Source organism: Catharus ustulatus, chromosome W, assembly GCF_009819885.2.
Source record: "Catharus ustulatus isolate bCatUst1 chromosome W, bCatUst1.pri.v2, whole genome shotgun sequence".
Taxonomy (NCBI): domain Eukaryota; kingdom Metazoa; phylum Chordata; class Aves; order Passeriformes; family Turdidae; genus Catharus; species Catharus ustulatus.
The window spans coordinates 4,360,133-4,382,280 of record NC_046261.2 but is presented as its reverse complement, the minus strand read 5'-3'; the positions used below and the strand labels follow the sequence as shown (position 1 = coordinate 4,382,280).

General features: G+C 38.7%; 1 protein-coding gene across 3 annotated transcripts in view; it reads left to right on the top strand.

Annotated features, from left to right (window-relative positions):
- Positions 1–20,069, top strand: part of LOC117005101 (mothers against decapentaplegic homolog 2-like) — a 60,491-nt gene extending 40,422 nt beyond the window's left edge. For 2 of the 3 annotated variants that reach the window (XM_033076382.2, XM_033076384.2), the window contains exons 3-11: positions 3,324–3,413; positions 4,543–4,736; positions 5,232–5,366; positions 9,307–9,381; positions 10,977–11,030; positions 12,085–12,297; positions 14,061–14,198; positions 14,359–14,503; positions 18,191–20,069. In XM_033076382.2, the coding sequence (XP_032932273.1) occupies positions 3,324–3,413; positions 4,543–4,736; positions 5,232–5,366; positions 9,307–9,381; positions 10,977–11,030; positions 12,085–12,297; positions 14,061–14,198; positions 14,359–14,503; positions 18,191–18,314 (1,168 nt within the window). In that variant the 3' untranslated portion in view covers positions 18,315–20,069. The remainder of the gene's footprint in view (positions 1–3,323; positions 3,414–4,542; positions 4,737–5,231; positions 5,367–9,306; positions 9,382–10,976; positions 11,031–12,084; positions 12,298–14,060; positions 14,199–14,358; positions 14,504–18,190) is intronic. The other variant, XM_033076385.2, reaches the window with a different exon arrangement.
- The last annotated feature ends 2,079 nt before the right edge of the window (positions 20,070–22,148 follow it).

Here is a 22,148-nt window from a genome sequence, read left to right as displayed (position 1 = left end):
TAAACTGCTGTATATTTGAGCAGTTTTGCTCTAACTGTTCACTTTTTCTATACCTCCTGACCTGCTCTCCCTCCATAGTGTCCTGAGCTTCATTGTAACCTATGACTCTGTTGCAGTCACTTCAGGATACCATTTGTCTTTCTGTAGATTATGAAATATGCTGTCAGCTTTGATAGTTTGAATATCTATAGAGAGAAGAGGTTAGCAATATAAAATATTTTTCCTATTCATCATGCTTTGTCAGGAACTGGGAAATTTTACTTTTGCATGTGCTATCTTAAGTCTTGTGCAGCAAATGTGTGGCATGCCATGCTTTCACCAGTGATGCACCCCACAATTTTGGGAATGTGTAATCTGTAACAATGTCAGCTTTGGAGCACTGCTTTGTATAAAGGATCCATTGCTCAAAGGTAATGAGGTGACTGTGTCCATTAATATGCAGCAGGTTTTGTGTCTGCTGATTGTTCTTCTGATTTAATGTATGTGATGGTCTGTCTTACAAGCAACAGTGGTGAATATTTAAGGATGCAGTACAGTGTTGGAATGCTCCCTGGCATCCCACAGGCTCCCTATGTGTCTTCAGGGCAACTATTTCAATCATTACGCAGCTTTTGGTAGTCTACCATACTAGAGACATCTTAGGAACGTGAAAAAGAGAGACTGTTTGCTCTGCTGATATAGTGATGCTCAGGATCCCTCTTTGCCCACTTTCTAGAGATCTGTGATGCTGCCTGTGTCTGAGATAGGTGTAACTTGTTCAGGAGAGTTGGCTCTTTTGAAGAGCTGGATCTAAATCAGAGAATGGGCCTTCTCATCTGACACTCTGCTGCTCTCTACTAGACAAATGTTCTCTACTACAAGATTTTACTTGTGTCCGTAATCAGTAAAATGTCAAAGACCATATTTAATGTAGCAATTTTATTTGTGATAAATGTAGACTGCTGTCCACAATTAGTCTTATTCCTAATTTGTAGTGCTCATGTAGCTCTACAATGAATAGAAGTGATCTAGATGAAAAGTAACTCTCAATAGTTAAATTTTCTGCTATGTATGTTCTGTGGTCAGATAGCCAGTTGATTGATTTGGATTGCTGCTCAATTGCATGAACATTTCAACCTCCCTGGAATGGCACTAAAAATTAGGTGTTTGGGACAAGCAAGAAGGGGACAACAACCATTAATTCCCTTCATCAGTAGCCCACATTTGTGTCTATGTCTTCTTGTTTCATAACACTAATGAATTTTCCCTGTGTAGGGAGGAGAAATAAAAATACCTACTTCTCTTCCTTTAAGCACTCAATCCAAACTTGTGACTGTATCAGCTAAGTTTAGTACAGTAATTTCACAATTACAAGCCACACTGTTATGACTAAAATTTTGCTCCCACCCCGGAAATGCGGCTTACACTCAGGAGTGGCTAATATGTGAATAATTTTCTGACATTTACAACCCCAGAAGTGCCAGCCAGGGTGCCGAACCGAGCACCTGCCAGTAAAACCCAGGATTTCGCGATTGTTACAAATTGGTTACTGTGTTGCATGGCGGGTAGGACCAGCTCAGTGCCGGCAGTGCGGGGGGGGACGGAGGTGGGGGAGCTCCCTCCTTCAGGCGGGGGAGAGGCGGGGGGCTCTGTGCTGACATCCCCACGGCTCGGGGAGGAGGCGGGGGCTCCGTGCTGCCATCCCCATGGCCCGTGGGGTAAGCGGGGGGCTCCTGCCCCCGCCTGCCGCGGTGGGAGTGGGGGTGCTCCTTCCCCTCCTGCCTCCACCGCTACCGGAGCAGGGGGGCTCCTTCCCCTCCCGCCGCTGCCGCCGTGGGTGCCGGCGGGCTCCTTCCCTGCCTGCCACCACGGGGCAGTGCCCGTCCGGGGCGAGTGAGCCCAACAGCAGTGGCGGCCGGCCCCAAACGGCCCCGCCGAGCGGTCCCGCCGAGCTGGGCCACCTGACCCCGTCGGCAGCCCCGAGCGGACCGAACCTGCACAACCCGAGCCGAGCCAGTAAACCCTGTTTATTGTTACTATTTGGCAACTTTGTTGCACGCGGGTCCTCGCTGTGAACGACAGAGCGGCTTATAATCAGGTGCGGCTTATTTATGGACAAAGAACGAAATGTTTGCCAACACCCGGCGATGCGGCTTATAGTCCGTGTGGCTTGTAATCGTGAAATTACTGTAGTTTAAATCGCAACACCTGTATTTAAAACCAGGACTTTGGTGAACTTGGATTCTTTTCTTTCTGTTGCAACTTTTCAGAGGCTATTTAGTTTAAAGGGACTGTAGCAGACAGTCAAACTAAAGGCTCTGTAAATAGGAAGTAGAGATGTAAGTTGCTTGTGAACCAAATTCTCATGTCTGAGCTGTGAAGTTTAGTTGTATGTCACTTATATAAAAATAAACTGTCCATTTTTAGTGGTCACAGAACAAGTCTGTGATAGAACTGAACTGGATTTATGCTTCTGAGTCTGCTTTCTGTTTACAAACCCATGCTGTTTTCTTGCTTTGTTTAAATCTGATGCTGCTTTTAGTTTGTGCCTATGACTGAAGGTTCCTTTTTCTTTACTATTGTGATCTTGTCCTTGGACCAGTTTGGTAAAAAATTAGTTGTGTCTCTTTTCTTCCTCATTGATTTAGCAATTAAAGGTTTGTTATCCTGTAGTTGAATCCTAAAATGCGATAGTCTAAAACTGTGTTAAACACTGTGTTTTGTATACTGTGGAAAAGAATATTTAGTTCTTTAATCAAGAAGAGTACAAAAAACAGTGAGAAGTATTAGCTGTGATGTGCTTTTCTTTAAAATCTGAATTTTCCTCTTTTGGGGAAAACAACAAATTAGTATGTGCATGGAGAATGAGTAATGCTTAAGTGGTGGTACCTGAAAGTTAGATAGAGATGTTCAGTTTCTGATATACATGGTATTTGTTTGAAATCTTAGGGAAGCTTATGTTTAAAAACAAACAAAAAATTCCCAAGAAACAAACCCAGAAACTACCCTTTAAAACTGAATCTTTTAAGACCTAGGCTGAAGAAGTTTTGCCTTTTTTAAGTAACATTACAACTCTACTGACTACTTAAAAGCAGAGAACTTGTTCAACTTTTAAAAACATTTATCATTTACCTTGAATCAGTTGTTCCATTTTGATAACCTCCTTCATATAGAAAATACAGCATGCAATGTCAGTCTAAATGCAAGATTAACAATGCTCTATCTTCTATGTGAAAGGAAGTATTCTGTATGTTTTTCCATGTTTGACACCATAGCGTTTTGAATAACCATGTTCCATATTCATATCAGTTTTTTTGGTTTTGTTTTCAATTTATTATGCACAGCACTTGTTCTGAAATTTGGGGACTGAGTACACCAAACACGATAGATCAGTGGGATACAACAGGCCTTTACAGCTTCTCTGAACAAACCAGGTGAATATTCTGCCCTCTTGCATCATAGAAACCTTGTGGGAGGGGTTGGCTTTGGAGGGTCTGTAATGGGGTGCTTTAGCTGTAAAATAGAATAAAATGCTTCCTAGGCTTCTCATGGTACAGCATTTTAAGATATTTGCTTGCCAGTGTAGAAATCCAAGTGTTATCAGCTGATGCTTTGACCAATGAAACTAATTCTGCAATATTGATTTTTCATGACAGTGCTATTGAAAGAATGGGAAGACTTGTTAAATGCAAGCTCTAATATGATTTGGTATTTATATTAACAAAGTTGGGAAGCTTGATTCTTTAGGCCCAATATTGCAAAGTATTTGAACTGATTTTTATGTCACAAGCTTTCAGTTAAATCTTGCTAATTGGCTCAGCTATGAGCTACTAAAGAATTGTTTGTAAATTCTTCAGTAGTTAATGGCAGGCAAATTCTAAACAGGGTCTTTATTTTTCCATGTCACATTACTTGATTTGTGTATTGAGGTTTGTCTCCCATCCCATAAGTCATAAACATCTGCATTTGTGTAAGTGTATGCAGTCTGTCTTAAAACTAGCAAAATTATTTCAGCTGGTAGTAAGGCAGACGAAGTCAAGAAGATAAACTGTACAGGCCTTAAAAGATGTGCATTCATGCTTTTTGCATTGCAGTTATACTGCCATGTGGATCACTTGGGCAGCTGACTGCTAATAGGCTTATTTGCAGTCCTGTGGGAATTCTTAAAGCCATAAAGCATCTGTGCCACAGAAAGCTTTGCAGTTTAGTAATGGAAGAGACCATTAAGTCTGTGGTTTCATTTTTTTTTAACAACTCTCTTCTGCATTTTAAAAAGTATATAAAGCAGTCATCCTAAATACTTAGTTGGAGGTAAAGTGGCTTTTAATGAATTCTAAATTTACTGACAATGATTTGAGCAACTCAGATACAAGTTAAGAGACTACTGATATGATCATTTTTATCACATTTGAAGCCTTTGAGCAAGAGTATAAATGTCACTAGCAGTATCAATCCACTGAATTCTGAGAATGAATAAACTACCCATCCTATGTGTGTACACTCCTGCTTGAGTGATTAAGAACATGCAGTCTGTAAAAACTTTTTAACATCTTTCCCCTCCAGATCTCTCGATGGCCGTCTACAGGTATCTCATCGTAAAGGATTGCCGCATGTTATTTACTGTCGTTTGTGGCGCTGGCCAGATCTTCACAGTCACCATGAACTTAAAGCAGTTGAAAACTGTGAATATGCTTTTAATCTTAAAAAGGATGAAGTATGTGTAAACCCTTACCACTATCAGAGGGTGGAGACACCAGGTAGGAAGACTACTTCTGACTTTATATAGCATCTGTACGTACTTGATCAGCATAATGTTATAAATGAAAAAGAAAGAGATGATGCTTTCTCTTGCCAGAAGTACAAGATTCTTAGAGATACAGCTTTTGAGAAAACCACACCTGATAGTTTTTAATAGTAGTTACTGAAAAATCTTTATGAATGTGGAGATACCTTTGCCCCCCATAAACATTTCCAGGACCGCTAGTAATTTCCAGATGGCTAAATACGACCCAGACTTAAAAGAACAGAGATGATTCACCTTTGCTAATGTGGAATAGTCTTACTCAAGAGCACTTCAGGAATCTGTTTCTACCACTAGCAGTACAATTGTAATGCTAGCAGTACTGAGATTCAGAAAATTTTAAAACATCTGAAGAAATTTTTAGATGGTTTGGATATATATTTTTTCCTTTTAGCTCACAGAAGTGTGCATTTTGAGAATCTTACTAATGCTTTGAATTTTGCTTTTCCAGTCTTGCCTCCTGTACTAGTGCCACGACACAGTGAGATTCTAACAGAATTGCCGCCTCTCGATGACTATACCCATTCCATTCCTGAAAACACTAACTTTCCAGCTGGACTTGAACCACAGAGCAATTACATACCAGGTATTTTCTTAACTTTTGCTGCAAACAGTACGTTTAGCATTGTGCCGCTGAAACAAAGATGGTAATCTTATGCTCCTAAGTGATCAAATTAATTGCAAGATGTGCCAATAAATTAGATCTAGTTGATTTTGTGTATTCGTTCCAATGGAAATACCTGAACATTGCTGTTTTCAGAACACGATCCTGTGTGAAACTATACTGCTTACTTGGTTTCAGTAGCTTATTTAAGATTCAGAATGCTAATGAGTGAAAAATAGACCTTTGTCTTGTGCTTTCAATCTGTTTTACAAGCATATAGGGGTTGCCAAATGCTATGTGTTGGAGATTGAACAGCAGTTTACTACTCAATCTCACCACGTGTAGTTTGTGGAGAAAACTTTAAGTTGCAAATCAGTGACTTAGTGTTTTGATCTGTAGTCCAAAATCGTTCAAGGTCTGCTTTGTGTATTTGTTACTTTTGTGTGCACAGTTTTGTCTCTTTAGTATGAAGGAACAACCTAACAATATTGAAATCAAAGAATTCCTTCTTCCCCTTCTTTGCCCCTTCCCCACCCCAAGACTAGCCTGCTGCAGTGCACCTGAAAGCTGGTACTATTACTGAAATATAAAATCAGTGAACTTTATTTCCTGCTCCAATTTTGTGTTTCTTATCCCTTCAGGAAGTTGCCTGGAGTGTAAAACCAAGTAAAGCTGAAGTTTTCTCATAAATGTTTATTGCAGCTATATTATGAACAAGCTGAAAATTCAGATCTGGACTCTCCTAAAGAATAAAATTACATGAAACTCAAATATGTGCAATGTAGAAATTGTATATATGTGCCTTAAACAGGTTGTTGCTTGTGTTTTCTTTAAATGTATCCAAGAATTGAAATGGCATTTAAAAATGCAATAAATTTGTTCTCATCTGTTTAATCTGGGCCATGTTTATTGCCACCTAAAGACAGCAGATCTTTAAAGAGCAATTTAAGGGGATAGAAATTGGTGCTGCTTTCCTAACTGATGTATGCCGTTTTTGACTCAATCTGAGGGCTTTTGATACCATTTGCTAACAACTTACTGGAAAACTATCATTTGCAAATCCAGTGTTATGGAAATGAGCTAAAGCAGCTAGGTAGTTATTTGCTGGAAGTATGTTCAAAGTGATTGTGGGTATTCACATGATTTTCAAATGTTTATGCAACTAAACACACCTTGCCTCCTTATCTTTGTCACTGACACTTCTGTTGTATTCATGGCATCTTACTTTATTTGACCTTGCTGACTTAATCTTGAACACTTAACTAGGTTCTGTTAAGTCTTGTGTGTCTTGACAGCCTGCTTCAGAGAACCATTTTCTTTAGAGGTAGGCCAGACTAAGACCCTGGTAGCTTTGCACCACAATATTCTCTCAGTACATGGTCTACAGAGAGGTTGGTTTCACTTACAGCTGGGAAGATGGCAGTCGTGAAGGTGCAGGATGGCTGTTGAGGGTGTATGTTCTATTAATACTACTACATGGAGGAAATATCTATTCAGAGATTAGTTATGGAAAATAATCTGTGCCAAAGACTCTAGATTAGCAACTAGAAACAGGAGGCGTGGGTTGGATTTGAAATGGTTGTTGACCTTTTACCATGGCTGTGGTCTTAACTATAATGAATGATTTGGAGAAGGGTGGAGTCCACTTTATCACAATGAATTCAATAAAAATGTTCAAAATTAGTATGATTCTTGATAGTGAAGATTTCCCTTAATCATCCTTTTAAATTATCTGAATTTTGTTACATAATATATTTAGCTCACTAGTTTTACAGAGTGAACCAAAGATATAATACTTTTGGTTAATTTTTTTAATCAACTGACTTAATCTGGTTTCCTCTCACTGACTTCCTTCTGACATTACTATATTGATGTAAATCTCAGACATTATATTTGATATAATTTGATTTTAAATCTTAAGCAAAAAGCTTTAATTTTTTGCTGTTTAATAATAATGTAATTAAATGTATTTAATCCCTCAGATGTCTCAGAGACAATTCTAAGGCGATTGTAGCATAGTTAGCTTCAAACACTTTCACTAAAGCAATCCAGGTTTTGCCTTTAATATATAGAATCATAGAATATCCTGAGTTGGAAGGGATCCACAAGAATCATCGAAGTCCAACTCCATATAGGAAAAGACATTTGCCCAGTTCAAAGAAAAATATTTCCTGAAAGGCAGTTGGTTAACTTATCTGGATTACAAAGTACCTTTTCAATGGAGAAAAGGAACTTCCATAGTCTTCTGGGTTTTGAAGATATTTCTGTTGAATTAGGCAAAGTTTCTAGTATCAGAATGCTTCAAACTTGTTACTGAGTTAGCTTTAGTTAGTGAAACTCCATCTTTAAAGAAAGCTAGTTAAAAGCATATATCATTGTTTTAATAGAGCTTGTGCAGTGTAACTAGTTAAATAATATACAGTAATTTCATGACTATAAGGCGCACCCTTTTGACTAAAATTTTGACCCAAACCTGGAAGTGCGCCTTATAGTCCGGTGCGCCTTATATATGGACAAAGTTCGGAAACTTGCCAACCTGGAAGTGTGAGCCGCGAGCCGTGGGGGGAGCCGGCAGGGCCGCAGCAGCCGGGTGAAGGCGGGGCCGCAGTGCCGGGGCTGCTGGGTGGAGGCGGGGCTGCGGGGGTGCGACAGCCGGGTGGAGGCGGGACTGCTGGGCCACGGGACCATGACTGCTGGGTACAGGTGGGCCCGCGGGGTGGCGGTGCCACGGCAGCCAGGTGAAGGCAGGGCCATGGTGCCGCGGCAGCTGGGTGGAGGTGGGCCCGCAGGGCTGCGGTGCCACGGCTGCTGGGTGGAGGTGGGACCGCGGGTGCATGGCAACCGGGTGGAGGCAGGCCCACGGGACCGTGGTACCGTGGTAGCCGGGTGAAGGCAGGGCTGCGGCACCGCGACTGCCTGGTGGAGGCGGGGCCACAGTGCCGTGGCAGCCAGGTGGAGGGGGGTCCGTGGGGACACGGGGCTGTGGCTGCCGGGTGGAGGCGGGCCAGTAGGACCACAGTGCCCCGGCTACCGGATGGAGGCGGGGCCCACGACAGCCGGGTGAAGGCAGGGCCGAGGTGCCACATCTGCTGGGTGCAGGCAGACCCGCGGGGCTGCGGGGCCGTGGCGCCTTGGCAACCGGGTGAAGGCGGGTCCACGGTTCCGTGGCTGCCGGGTGGAGGCGGGGCCGTGGTTGCTTGGAGGAGGCGGACTCGCAGGGCCACAGTGCCGCGGCTGCCGAGTGGAGGGGCAGCCGCGACCAGCAGCCGCGCGGGGGGAACCAGCAGCGGATCCTCACTGCAAAAAAAAAGTGCACCTTATAATGCGGTGCGCCTTATAGTCATGAAATTACTGTAGTTATTACTGAGTTAAATCAACTTTTAGGTAATGAAGAAAAATTGATTTGGAGTTTGAACTGAAAAGTAACCTTCAAATCTATAAGGCATGGGAGGGTATCTCATCTGATTCATCTGATGGTTATTGTACATTAAGATGCCTCACATGATTTTTTTTTTTTTGTGCAAGTCACCAGATGTGGGGCTTTTTTGACTTGCAGTTCTATTAAATATGAAAACTGTTGATCACATTTGCAAAACTGTTACTTATTATAGTGAAAGTATCTTGTCTTAAATGAAAAAGACAAGGATTATCTGTTAATTATATAACATATTTGAACAGTTGACTGGCATACAAGAGATGATACATTTTGAATAGACAATTAAGGCAGGTAATGTGTTTGAAGACCTACTGAAAGGAGAAAGGGATGGGAAATGACATTCTAATAAAGTATTTAAGTATTGAATGGCACTCATGAGGACTTGAGAATAAAAACTCTAAATGCTAAATCTTACAAATTTCCCCAGTCAGTGAACCATTAGGTGTTTTGTTGTTTTTTTGTTTTGTTTTGGGGTTTTTTTGACAGAAACACCACCTCCAGGATATATCAGTGAAGATGGAGAAACAAATGACCAGCAGTTGAACCAAAGCATGGATACAGGTAACTACTTTCAAAACTTGGGATCACTAGCTGTAATCCCTTTGCATAGCAGCATGAATTCAACCTAAAAGATGATGGCAGTTTCCCTCTACAACCTGCTGTCTTCTGTTTAAAATATCACTTTCAGTCTTTAGTGAACAAATTAATATTTTGTTAGGGAAATGCTTTTAAAACATTCTGTGCCATATTAAGTACATTACATTTGTTTTGTAACAAAAACATACAGGTCTAATTAAGTCTTCCTCAGATTTTAATAGCTGATTTGTTTTAACCATGCCCAACTTTACCTTCTGGAAACAGGTTCATTGAAGCAATGTGTCTGTTGGCCTAAAGTTACAGACTGAATTTTGAGAACCTATCTCTTACCTCTGGCACCTTATCATTTCTGCCATGTTTCAAATAAATTCTTGTATGGAAGGCTCTATGGAAAGAGTAATAAAAATATTAAGCATCTGTGACTTTGTATGAAAGAGTTTCTAGATAATGTGGTTGGCTTTAGACTTGGTCAAAGAACAGTTAATGTGCTGGAGAAGAACATCCTGCTATCTGCTGGCAGACTTGAGTGTATTTGGTTAGCTAATGCTAGCAATCTTTTTCAGTTAAACCTGATATCAGCAATCATTGTAGGAATGATTCTGTGCAAAACCTCTTTGTATTTTGTCTACAAGTGCACAAATTGTGTTAGAGAGTTCATGTTTTTCTAAATTTTTTCCTTCCTCCTTCCAGGAAATAATAATCTCAAGTGAGTAAATCCAGCTTTTTCTTCTAGATATAAACCCTCTCCTTTGAGAATAGAGGCAATATCTTGCTTGTCTTGTCCACTTTTTCTAGCTTTTTTTCCACTGAATTTGGGAAGAAGTTACTCCCTTCTCACTGGGCTGAAGCACCTCTCTTATGAAGACAGACTGAGAGAGTTGGGGTTGTCTAGCCTGGAGAAGAGAAGGCTCCAGGGAGACCTTAGAGCCTCTTCCAGTACCTAAAAGCACTACAAGAGAGCTGGAGAGGGACTTTGGACAAGGCCATGGAGTGATTGGACAAGGGGGAATGGCTTCAGACTGACAGAGAGTAGGGTTAGATTAGATATTGGGAAGAAATTCTTTCCTGTGAAGGTGGTGAGGCACTGGCACAGGTTGTCCAGAGAAACTGTGTCTGCCCCATCCCTGGAATTGTTCAAGGCCAAGTTTGATGGACCTTTAAGTAACCTGGTCTAGTGGAAGGTGTCCCTGCCCATGGCAGAGGGCTTGGGACTAGATGATCTTGAAGGTCCCTTCCAATCCAAACCATTCTATGATTCTGTGACAAGCACATAAATAAATTTATGTTCACAGAATGTGCATGAAGTGAAAGCTCTGCCAAATACAACACTAAGATGTTAATTAAGTTTATGAGGAGGGGTAGGGTCCCATGAGTCTGGAAAATTAAATGCTGTCTTAATTCTCAATAAGTGTGTGATATGCTGGAAAAGTGGTGTTCGTATTTGAGGTTTCTTATTCCAAAGAATTTCAATGTATAACTATATCTAGATAATGGTTATTCCTACTTATCTGAAATGACAAGGGTCATTTGCTCTAAAACAATCTGTATTGCTTCAACAGGATCTCCAGCAGAACTGTCTCCTAGTAGTCTTTCTCCAGTTAATCATAGCCTGGGTAAGCTGGAAATACTTGTAATTGTTTCTCTGTGTGATGACTTCTTGATGTATATATTACATTACAACTGAAAACGTACTTAATTTAAGAACTATATTAGGAGGAGACTATTGGATTTGCTTCCTGATGATAAACATAATAGGGTTGGGTAAATAACTTCTTAACTACTACTCTATTTCTGTAACTTTTGAGTTCCTAGTAAAGAGAAAGAATAATATGGTTGTATGTGCAGGACTAGCATTTATAAAATAGTTTAAAGGATGTTACCCAATCCATAGTGCTGCCCAGACTTGCTGACTCCCTTGTCTATATGTTCTGCTACTCTTCTCTCATGTACTGTGTCACCTGTAACCGCAACACAGTCATTGTTCCCACATTAGTTGCCCACCTGCTTTGATCGGGTGCCATTGATGTGTATATGTACAAATGCCTCAGGAAGATCAGATTCCCCTGGGTTTGTTTAAGGAATGATGACAGAAAAATGCTGTTCAGAATGCTTAGTAAGTAATGAGGGTAGGTAAAAAGGGGAAGCAGCTCAGGAAAAGCTGAAGATGCACAGGGAAGATACTGAGCTCTCATAGGAGAGAGTAAAAGAAGCTTAGAACTTCATTTAGAGATGTTATAAGATCTAGTGTAGTATAAGGAAATATCATTTTCATATTAATATTTTTTCCTTTGTGTGGTTCAGTGTTTGATAGTTTAATCTTTTCTTTAACATTGCCAAAATGTTTGCAAGTTATAGAAAAGCAACAGAAATGTCTCAACGTCTGGCACTCACAGCAGCATTGGCTTGATCATTTTGCCAAGCAAAATGCAAGTACTGAACTAAATGAGATGTGGTCAGATTAGATCACCCCTCTTCCCCTCCTTCTTCCTTTGTGTGAAAGTCTAAATTCCATTCTGTTTACTGGAGTAGGTAAAAATGACAGCAAGTAAAATATAATTTGAGGAGACTATCGGCTGTTGTTTCTGGGAGAGACAAATAGCAGGGCAGACAGATTTCTTTTCAACCTTGAATTCTGTATTAAGCTTGTTTTAAAATCTTTTTTTATAGACTTGCAACCAGTTACTTACTCGGAGCCTGCGTTTTGGTGTTCAATAGCATATTATGAATTGAATCAGAGAGTGGGAGAAACCTTCCATGCATCCCAGCCTTCCCTGACTGTAGATGGCTTTACAGATCCATCAAATTCAGAACGATTTTGTCTAGGCTTGCTTTCCAATGTAAACAGAAATGCTACAGTGGAAATGACAAGGCGACACATAGGTAAAGATCTCTGATCTTTAATTTCATTTTAGACATTAAATTATCTGGAATGATCCAGAGATGGACAGATCTGTGTTTTGGGTTCCTTTCACCCTTGTGCAGCCAGCCATAGAACTTCTCTCTTGGGGCTTCCCAAGAAGAGCTTGATCTCTCTTGCTAAGGACAGAAGTGGAAAGATACAGAGGTTGCTGCTTCTGAAATTAAGGAGAAATATAGCTGCTTCTGTTACCACAGCCTGTTGCAATTGGGAAGAGATGTAGTGATGGCTAGAATGGAAAGGAGCTCCCTTTCCTCGATCAGTAGTCAGTAAGTTGATAGCAGCAGCAGTCACACAACTGTCAGAATGCAAGTGGCACAGGAGGAAGCCACTCAGCTGTAGGGGATTTGTGTTGCTCATGTTGTTGTTCTCTGCCTTCTGGAAAAAGATGACGCACCAAAGTATCCCAAGGGGGAGGTTTTTGGCTTTCAGGCTCCTCATTGGACTGCTCTGCCTTAGGTATCATTTATATTCAGAGTTGCTTATAATTAAAATTTAAGTTTTAATTGCAAAATATTAGCATGTTGCTTAGTTTATTCTAATTTATAAAATGCAGAATGAACATTGGTAGTACTCGAATACTTTTCTAAAATTGGAAAAGCTGCAATTGAGATAACGTGCTGTTTTGACATGATTAGGATTTTCTTTGTAATGGTTAGTAAAAAATATTGTTTTCTACAATGCAGTGTCTTGGCTTTAGGTTCTTCAATAAACTATCTTTTTATTTCTGGATTCTTTTATTTAGAAACATTCATGAGGTTTTTTGGTTTGATTTTTAGTAAAAATTCAACCTCTTTAATAGAACCTTCTGATGTTATCTATGCCAAATCCAAATGCTTGTCTAATAAAAATTTAGATGTGCAGAAGCCCAGGCTACACCTGTGCCAACTAATCAAAATGATCAATGATGAGGAAAAGCAAAAATGTAAGGAACTCTCACTTTTTTAAATAGAGTAATTCACATTTTACTTGAAAAAAAATTTTAAAAGGGGAAATAGAAACTATGGCCTTGAAAGAATCTGTTGATTATAAATAACTTTCTTTGAGAACTCAATAGTACATTACTTATCTTCTGCTAGAAATAATTCATATAGGTTTTCCACTGAGAGAGAGAGAACAAAACCACAGTTTAAAAGTGAGCAATTATGTTTCTTATGGGGTTTTATTTTGTAATAGAGCTAAATGAAGTCCTGTTGGTTTTGTTCGAGTAGCAAAGAGAAAGGAGTATGCAATGGGTTGTGAAATACTATGGGTGCATGTAAGCAGAGAGTGTTGACGTGGTACACTGTGTTTTCCTTTTTTGCCATAGTGACCTGTGCTGCTTCATATACAACATTTTAATACTAGCACAAGTTTTAACTCTGTTGAACCTAATATTTTTATTTTGATTCTGGTATTTCTTTAAGTAAAAAATTATTTGGTAACGAACACTGCTTTCTAATTTTTATTTGGTTACAAGCCATTACATGGCTAAAAAATGCTCTCACTCTTTACCAAAAATTATTCTGCTTCTCCTTCAAATATTTTGAGTTCGTGGGAGGAAAAATGCAAATTAATTGTGTTCTGCTCCTGCTACAGCTGTCAACCCAGCAGTGTTGTCCTGTAGATAATTGATTTCTGTTTCTGTTATACAGAAAAACCTTGGCCTTCTGAAACAAAATACTCTCTTGTTTGTTAATCTTCTTGGGTCATATCATAACTAGAGTTCTTTTGAATTTTGCTACAGGAAGGGGAGTACGTCTCTATTACATTGGTGGAGAAGTTTTTGCTGAGTGCTTAAGTGATAGTGCTATTTTTGTTCAGAGCCCCAACTGTAATCAAAGATATGGCTGGCATCCTGCAACTGTGTGCAAAATTCCACCAGGTTAGTAGCTTACCAAAGATCTTGTGTAAAAATATTCAGTGAGTGTATTCACTGGACATTTGCTTTCCTTTTCATAGTTTCTTCATAGTTTTGGATTTCTGTGTAGCAAACACAAGTATTCATTGATTGATTGTACTCTTTGGACTTTTTTTCTTTATAGGATGCAACCTAAAAATCTTTAATAATCAAGAATTTGCTGCTCTTCTGGCTCAATCTGTGAATCAGGGTTTTGAAGCAGTTTATCAGCTTACTAGAATGTGTACTATAAGAATGAGTTTTGTTAAAGGATGGGGAGCTGAATACAGGTAAAAAACCTTTTTTTTATTTTTAGAGTTAATTTTTCTTCTTTCACTAATGCACTATTTCTGTCTGATTTAAAAACTGTACCTACATGTTTCTTACTGCTACTGTACACATGCTGTCTGCAAGTTGAACCCCATATTTTCCTTTTTCTACCTCCTCAGCTATTGAGTTTTTGAGTTATAAAGACCAGAAATTGATTTTAGTATTACAGTCAGCTGTTGAGCAAGGACTGTTGTCAAAGTTGTTTCTTTGCTTGGTTCTGCTTACTTGCTTATTATGGCAAAATCACTGACAATATCTAGAAGTTTCACAGTTTGTGCTGTGAGATTATTTGCTGTTTGTTAGATGTAGTCATTTTGGTCTCTGTCCTGTTCTTTGTGGAGTATGAGTTCATTAGGTTGTGGTGAGGGATGCAGTTGATAGTATCTGACAAAAAGAATTGAAGTCATTTGGACTGCATTCTGCAGAATGAAACAGCTGGAGAACATGCATTTAAGGGATGACAAATATTTCGGAACTTGTAACAGAAAAAACTTTGTGGGAGTAAGATTACTGTGTTTATGTAGTAAAACTGCTATATTTTTTTTGAGTGGAAAAAATAGCCTTTTATCTACTTTTTTTAATAGATTCCGGTTGTATTCTTTATTTAAACACATTCCTTAAACCTCTCTAGAAATTGTCCCCTGAAAAAATGAAGTCAGACATATCAATATCCTGTTGTAATACATTGTAATACTTTTTAAAAATTCATATAATTTCTGAAGTTTAATAATGGTGTGTAGGTTCCACTGTGAATCTTGAGGCTTTGTTTCTTTTATGTGCTCTTGAAATATATGCATGTAAATATCAGTGTCAGTATGTGGGGGAGGCTTCTCAGATAAATGAAACCAATTTTGTAGAAGTCTAATTAGATGAAATGAGAAATTTGAGTAATGGAATAAATTAATACCTCTTTGTTAGTTAGAGACAAAAAAGAATGTGGCTCAAGTTTAAAGAACTATTGGATTTGTCTCAAAAGAAGTATATATACAGTTACGCATCAGTAAATGCAACATTCAAATCATAACAGAAGAGGCTTAATCAGTCAGATTATATGGAGACCACTTGAAGTGAATGGAGTGTAAGTGCTGAATTAAAACAGTGAGGAGCCTTTTGGTAAATTTATTTCTAAGGAGGGAGAATGTTGGTTGTTAGTAGTCTATAAACTATTGAGAGATCGTAGGATTAAAAAAGCTTCAGTGCAAACACTGCCAGAACACCACAGAAACTGATTACTGGCATAATGCTGAACTAGTTTCTTTGCATCTCTATTTAAGATGATGCTAATAAAGTATTGATGCACAAAACCTGTAAGTTATGCTGCAGTTGTGATTAAAGGAAGACGAGGTTGCTCCTGCAAACACAGCCTTGAATTTAAACTAATGCCGTCTGAATTGTCAAAATAGACCAGGAGGCACTGCAAAATCCATCATTCTTGTTAAAACTTCTGTGCTTCGTCATTATGTCAAAAAGGTTTCTTATAGAATGGGCTTGGGCAAAGCCAGAGCACTACTTACATTTTATGCTATGTGAGTAAATGCACAGGTATGGCAAAGTGGTATATTTTGTTTATTTACCAAACTTATAAGCTTGGTAGACAAAATAGTTTACAACTTTTTGCTCAACACATGTTGTCTAGAATTGAGGAGGGTGGTAGAAGTTCAGATCATCAGTCAAGTGTTCTTGTTATCACAAGAACTATCCAGGTCTAGGATCATCTTCTGAAGAGAGTTCAGTAGAGACATAATTACAACAAACAGTGATATTTGAGCTGGAAATCTGTGAGTAGAAGAGGCTGAGTTTTAGCATTGAGACAGCTGCTAAGCAACTCTTGCTATTTTATCAACTTCTGCCAGCGTAGTGCAAAGCTAGGATTGTTGAACAGAACCAGTTATAAAATTCTGAGGAAGTGTGTTGTGGAACACATTGTAGGGGAGTTAACAGCATTGGAATCATGAACTTCCTTCTTTGGGAAAGGATTTAAGACTAAACGAAATTATATATCCTGTGATTTAGATTGTTCTATTGGATCACTTTATTTTGGCAAAGGCATTTGAGGCTAAGATAAACAATGTTTTTAGAGTGCTAAGAGTGCACAGACCCCAGCTGCTTTCTTTTCCTAGAAAATATGAAATCACGGACAACTTTGGAAATTCATCTTCTCTCTGGCTTAGTTTTTCCGCCTTTTCAGTTCCTTTGTTTATATAAACAGATTTCCTTAAAGCAAAGGGTTGCAGTGCCAACAGTAAAAATAAAGGGGCTGGGTTTGTGTCTGACTAATCTGCTACCTTTGAATCTTAATGCCTTCTTGTTTTGACTTTGGGATAGCTATAATTACTAGGAAAAACTGGCTTAGCAACAGTAGTCTTGGCAGTCTAGTTTGGGAAAATTGCCATGCCTGGAACAGGTATACTGAAAAAACCAGGATTTTTCAGGCAGAGTAAATCTGATACTGATTTTTTTACTTTGGAGATGAAAAAGAAAATTTTTGAACAACAGATCTCTGATACAAGGATATGTGGGAGAGTAAATGAAGCTTTTTTGATTGTAAGCCCTTCAGCTTTACTGAGACTTGTGATATAGTGTTTAATTAAGGGCTTCTACTGTGAAAAATTATAGGTAAGTTTATATAGAAGACAATGGAAGCACCTTTTTTACTTTGTTTTTTTGACGATTTTGCAGTACAAAACACGCGTAGAAGTGTAAGATTACAGAAAACTGGAGATAAAAGTTTAGTGTTCCTTTGAGATAGCATCAGTTAGCACAGAATAACCACACACTGTGTTTTGGCACAGTGTTTCTGACAACATCTAGCAGTTTCCTTATACATTTATCTTGTCATTTACTCCAAAAAAACCAGACCTTATGATCATCATAGCATTGTGCTGTTTGGCCATGCTAATAGTGCAGAGTCAAGGGTTTCTATTTTGTATTTCTCAGTAATTATCTACAAAATTCAAACCCAGTTATACATGAAGACTCTTTGAAGGTTGCGATGCGGCTGCACACAGCTGTGATGTGAATACCACATTGGTTGGGCAATCTTCATTTTTAAATTTATTTTTAGATGTAAAGCTCTTGGTTTGGTACTTGACGCATACTTGAAGCAAATGATGAAGCTCTTATTCTCCAGAGCAGAATATTCTCGATGTATTATGGACAAGCATGTAATTATTGATGTGTCTTACAGATATGGAGTGTTTTGGAGTTTTTGTTGGGTTTTTTCCCTTCAAAGACTGTCTGAAAAAAGTTTAGTAACTGTTATGGTAATGGTTGTGGATTTTTATCTTTCTGTATATGAGATATAGATGGAAACAGATTTGATCATATGATGGAGAACTTTATGGTAGCTTGTTGCAATGGTGGGAGACAGAGAGACGGCACAACACTTATGGTTTGTGCAGCAGAGAGAGCGTTTAATGGCTTACACAGTTCTTATATACCCTATTCAAAAGACTCAATGTTCAAACCTGATTGGCTATGATTGGTTACCACCCAGCTCACTGACCAATAGCTGCCTACTTGCATTCTCATCAGGGATTGACTCTCTATAGCCAAACCCCTCCTCCTTTTATGATGCATACAGTCCATCTGTATGCTGTCATAGTAGCTAAAGCTGCTTTCTGACTTCTCCATTCTTTATTTTCTAGGCGGCAAACAGTAACAAGCACTCCTTGCTGGATTGAACTTCATCTGAATGGACCTCTACAATGGTTGGACAAAGTATTGACTCAGATGGGCTCTCCTTCAGTACGCTGCTCCAGCATGTCATAAAACACCTTCCTCTGTTACCAGTGGGCTAAATATCAAGTCTAATCAACAGACTTAATATAACACCTCATCTGTCATAGCATTTGTGTGGTGCCCATGAACTGTTTACTATCTAAAAAGGTTTTTCAAAAAGAAAAAAAAAGAAAAACAGCACTTGAGGTTTCATCATTAAAGCACCTTGTGGATTCTGTTTCCTATACTCTTCTACTAGATGAAAATTTAGTGTATAGAAATGCCTTCTTCAGAAAGAAGATTGGACTGTTCTCAGGATTCTTAATGGTGTTTTTATTTGATATATAATTGAGTGTCCTAATGGTTTATCAATAACATGAATAACTAAGTATATGTACAGGTAATGCATCATGATCTCAAATATCACAGTATTGTGCTGTTCTACATTTTAGTTCCCATAAATAGTTGCTTGGGGTTTTTTTGATTTGGGTAAATCTCTTATAAAATTTCAAGACTCTACTCCCTTATTCTAATTTTTTATATAAACAGATTTTTGAGTTTTCCTAAACATAAAGAGCTCAACTTTTTGCTGCCCTCTTAAAGACAAAGAAAATCCCTCAATTGAAAGGGAAAGAAATGTGTTGAGATTCATCTGTGAAGTTTTAAGACACTATATACTTAATGGGGCCTAAATCAATTCATATTTTAAATTCCAAGTATCCATCACACTAAGAGTCTACTTTTCCCTACCCATCTGAGTTGATTAATCTGGTGCCAGCATTATTGCTGGCAATGGTGTAATATGGGACTTTTTTGTTTACCTTGAATCATTGAAGTCAGTGTTTTTTTCTCATGGAATGAGAATTTATCATAGCATTGGATACTGGATTGAGTATACAAGGTTATTCTCTTACCCCTTACATCTGTATTTTTTCATTGAACAGATGTCACTAAAAATCGTGGTGTTTAGTTTTTGGAGCTAAATGCCTTGAAAAACTCTTTCCCAAGGTAAACTACTCTTTCATATAGGTTTTAAATAGATGCATCTTCTTAATATATTTCACTAACAGATTTTAAATTTCTGATCTGTGTGGCTTTGTATAGCTTACTTGCATACCAGATCATACACATTCATTAGGTCATAATGGGTCTTGTTATTAAAAGTAGTTGCTTTTGCAAAACCTCTAGGGTAGTGGTTGCTGAGGTATGACCAGCAAAGGAGGACTTCTAGGTTCTTTGTGACAGTGCATGTTATTGTGAACCCTTGGACACTATAACTGCACCATAATAAAAATATTCTGAAATATATTCTACAAATAAGTCTGGGAATGGGTTGGGAAGCTATATAGAAGGGTTATTCTGACTTGAAAAATATATATCTTACTAACGAACTTGTGATCTAGCCGTCTGTCATTCTTTTGTTATTGTGGCAGTAGTAGGATTGTCTTTGTCTGTTTTTCTCATTGTTTCATCCATTACACTAGTACTGTACTTCGTAAGTACAGCTAGTGATAACTGTTAGAACAAAAATGGGGCCAATGTTACAGCTTTTAATCTGTTAACTGAATTGACAATAGTGATGGATATTTTTATGCCATAATGACTAGGGCATAGAAGCAATACCAAAAATTAAGCCTTGAAAAAGTGGGACAGGCACCTTTCAAAAATCAGCAAACAAGTTACCAAGTTATGCTAGTTTTACCACTAGACTAATGTATTGGTAGAACTTGTGAACCTAAGAAATAATCTTCATGTGTGTTTCATTTGCCTAATATGTGAATACACTAATAAAACTTTTAATTCTCATGATGGTTGGGTTTTTTATTAATTGCTGTTGAAGGTTAGGAGTCATTCTAACCCACCCAAATAAATGGCACAACTGTCCTGCATGTTGTGGCTGGAAAGGTATAGTTTAGATGTTAAAATCATTTCTCATACAGCTGTTGTGCAGGTTCTGGATCTATGTGTGTTTAGTGATACAGATCTCTACTCTCGATCAAGTTTATTAAAGCAGTTGCTTTTTCCTACCACAATCAAATTGCATCCTACTAACTCAGATGATTACTTTCACCTGTGAAACAGATAAGAGCGACTTGTCTAGGTGAAAGACTCCCATTGCATTTATGAGCAGTTTGCAATTTGAATCAGTTGAATGACCTAATTCTGTAGTCCCCTTACTGTGGATTTCTGTATGTGTTCTTTCAGTTATGGCAATATTACTTGCTTTGCCTTGAATATTGTAATTAATAACCTTTACCATACCCTTTTTTTGGTGGGCACTTCCAAGTAGACAAGGGCACTGCAGACATTATCTGTGGACCTGTGGTGCTGCCTGCATGCAAGGCCATCTCAGCCTATATAGGTCATTTTTTTAAACTTCTGTTGGTACCACTAAGACATTGTCTCCTGCAATTGCTGTTTTAGCCACAGCTTTGTGGCACAAAGGAATTTATCTGCATTTGAAACATTTGCTTGCCTGTATTTCATTTAAATTAATTTTTCAGTTCTTGAGTAACTTTACCTACTCCTGTTTCCTAATCCAGTGCCTTTCTGACTTATCCCACTGCTGTTTTGCTCTTCAAAATCTGCCCAGTGCCTGCTCAAGCATCTTAATGTGGAGTGCCTGTGGTATGTAAGGAATGCGACTTCATCCCTCTTCTGCCAAAGTACTGATGTCCAAAGTACATATGAAAAGGGTTTTTTTTTTCATTGAGGCTGTTTTTTTAAATAAAATAGTTAGCAATCAGGGAGTACTCAAATGGGGATGCTTAAAGTATGGCTAGCCAACTGCTTATCTGTATTGTCAAACTGGAAAAACTCTGCATGTAATTGGTACTTTAAGTTTGGACTGTGATTCTGTAACCCTGGGTTCCGATCTCTTTTGTCACTAGCCCTGTCTGAGTTTGATTTTCATAGCATTGCCAAAGCCAAGTAATCAAAAATCAGATAGTTGATGTGAAAACCCAGGCCTAAAAATTATTTTTGAGTTACCTTTTGGCAACTTGGGTACGCTGAGCTAACATTTAAGAACCTTTTCCATCCAAAGGAAAACCTGATTTCATTTTGATGTTGTTTCAGGGCTGAGACTTTGAGAACAATGTCAAATGTCTGGACTCTTGTGGCTTTAAATTGTGAGAACTGATAGTAGAGCGTTTTCTCTGCGTATTTCCCCCTTACTTTAGTGCATGTTTCCTATCTAGGTGGTAAGGTCTCTGCAGCAGGAATTGTCCGCTGTTACTTTAGTGTCTTGCTGAGTACTTTGGCTTTCAGGTGCTGTTATATAAATCTAGACCAGCAAGAACTGTGGTGTTTTCCTGCTCTTATTGAGGACATTTGGCTTAATCAGAACCTCCTTGAAACTGATTGCATTCAAAGAGCATAAATAGTTTAATTTCAGACTACCTGTATAATCAGAACAGAGATGTAAAGTCTGGTAGAGAACTTAGGCTGTTGGCTGACGTGCCTGATTTAAATGCATAAAGTAAGTAGAAATATTGGCTTGTCCTGGTTCTGGCCAGAACAGGGTTAATTTTTGCAATAACCAGGAGGGGACATGGCTAGCACACAGAGGTTATTCTTTACAACCTCTTGTCATTTTCTGGGAACAGGGGAGTGGGTCCCTTTGGGGTCATGTAGTGGTGGATGGACAGGTATTGCCAGGCTCTGTGTGGTGAACAAATCCTGTGTGAATCGTTCACCTCCGTCATAAACTTTTGTTATTAATATTATTGCTATTACTGTTTGTTTCCTTATTTCATTGCTGTTTCCAGTAAACTGCTCTTATCTCAACCCGTGGTCTTTACCTTTTGTGCTTCCAATTCTCTCCAGCCTACCACAGGGGAAAGGGGGGAGTGAGAGAGCAGTGCATGGTTTGGAGTGTTTCAG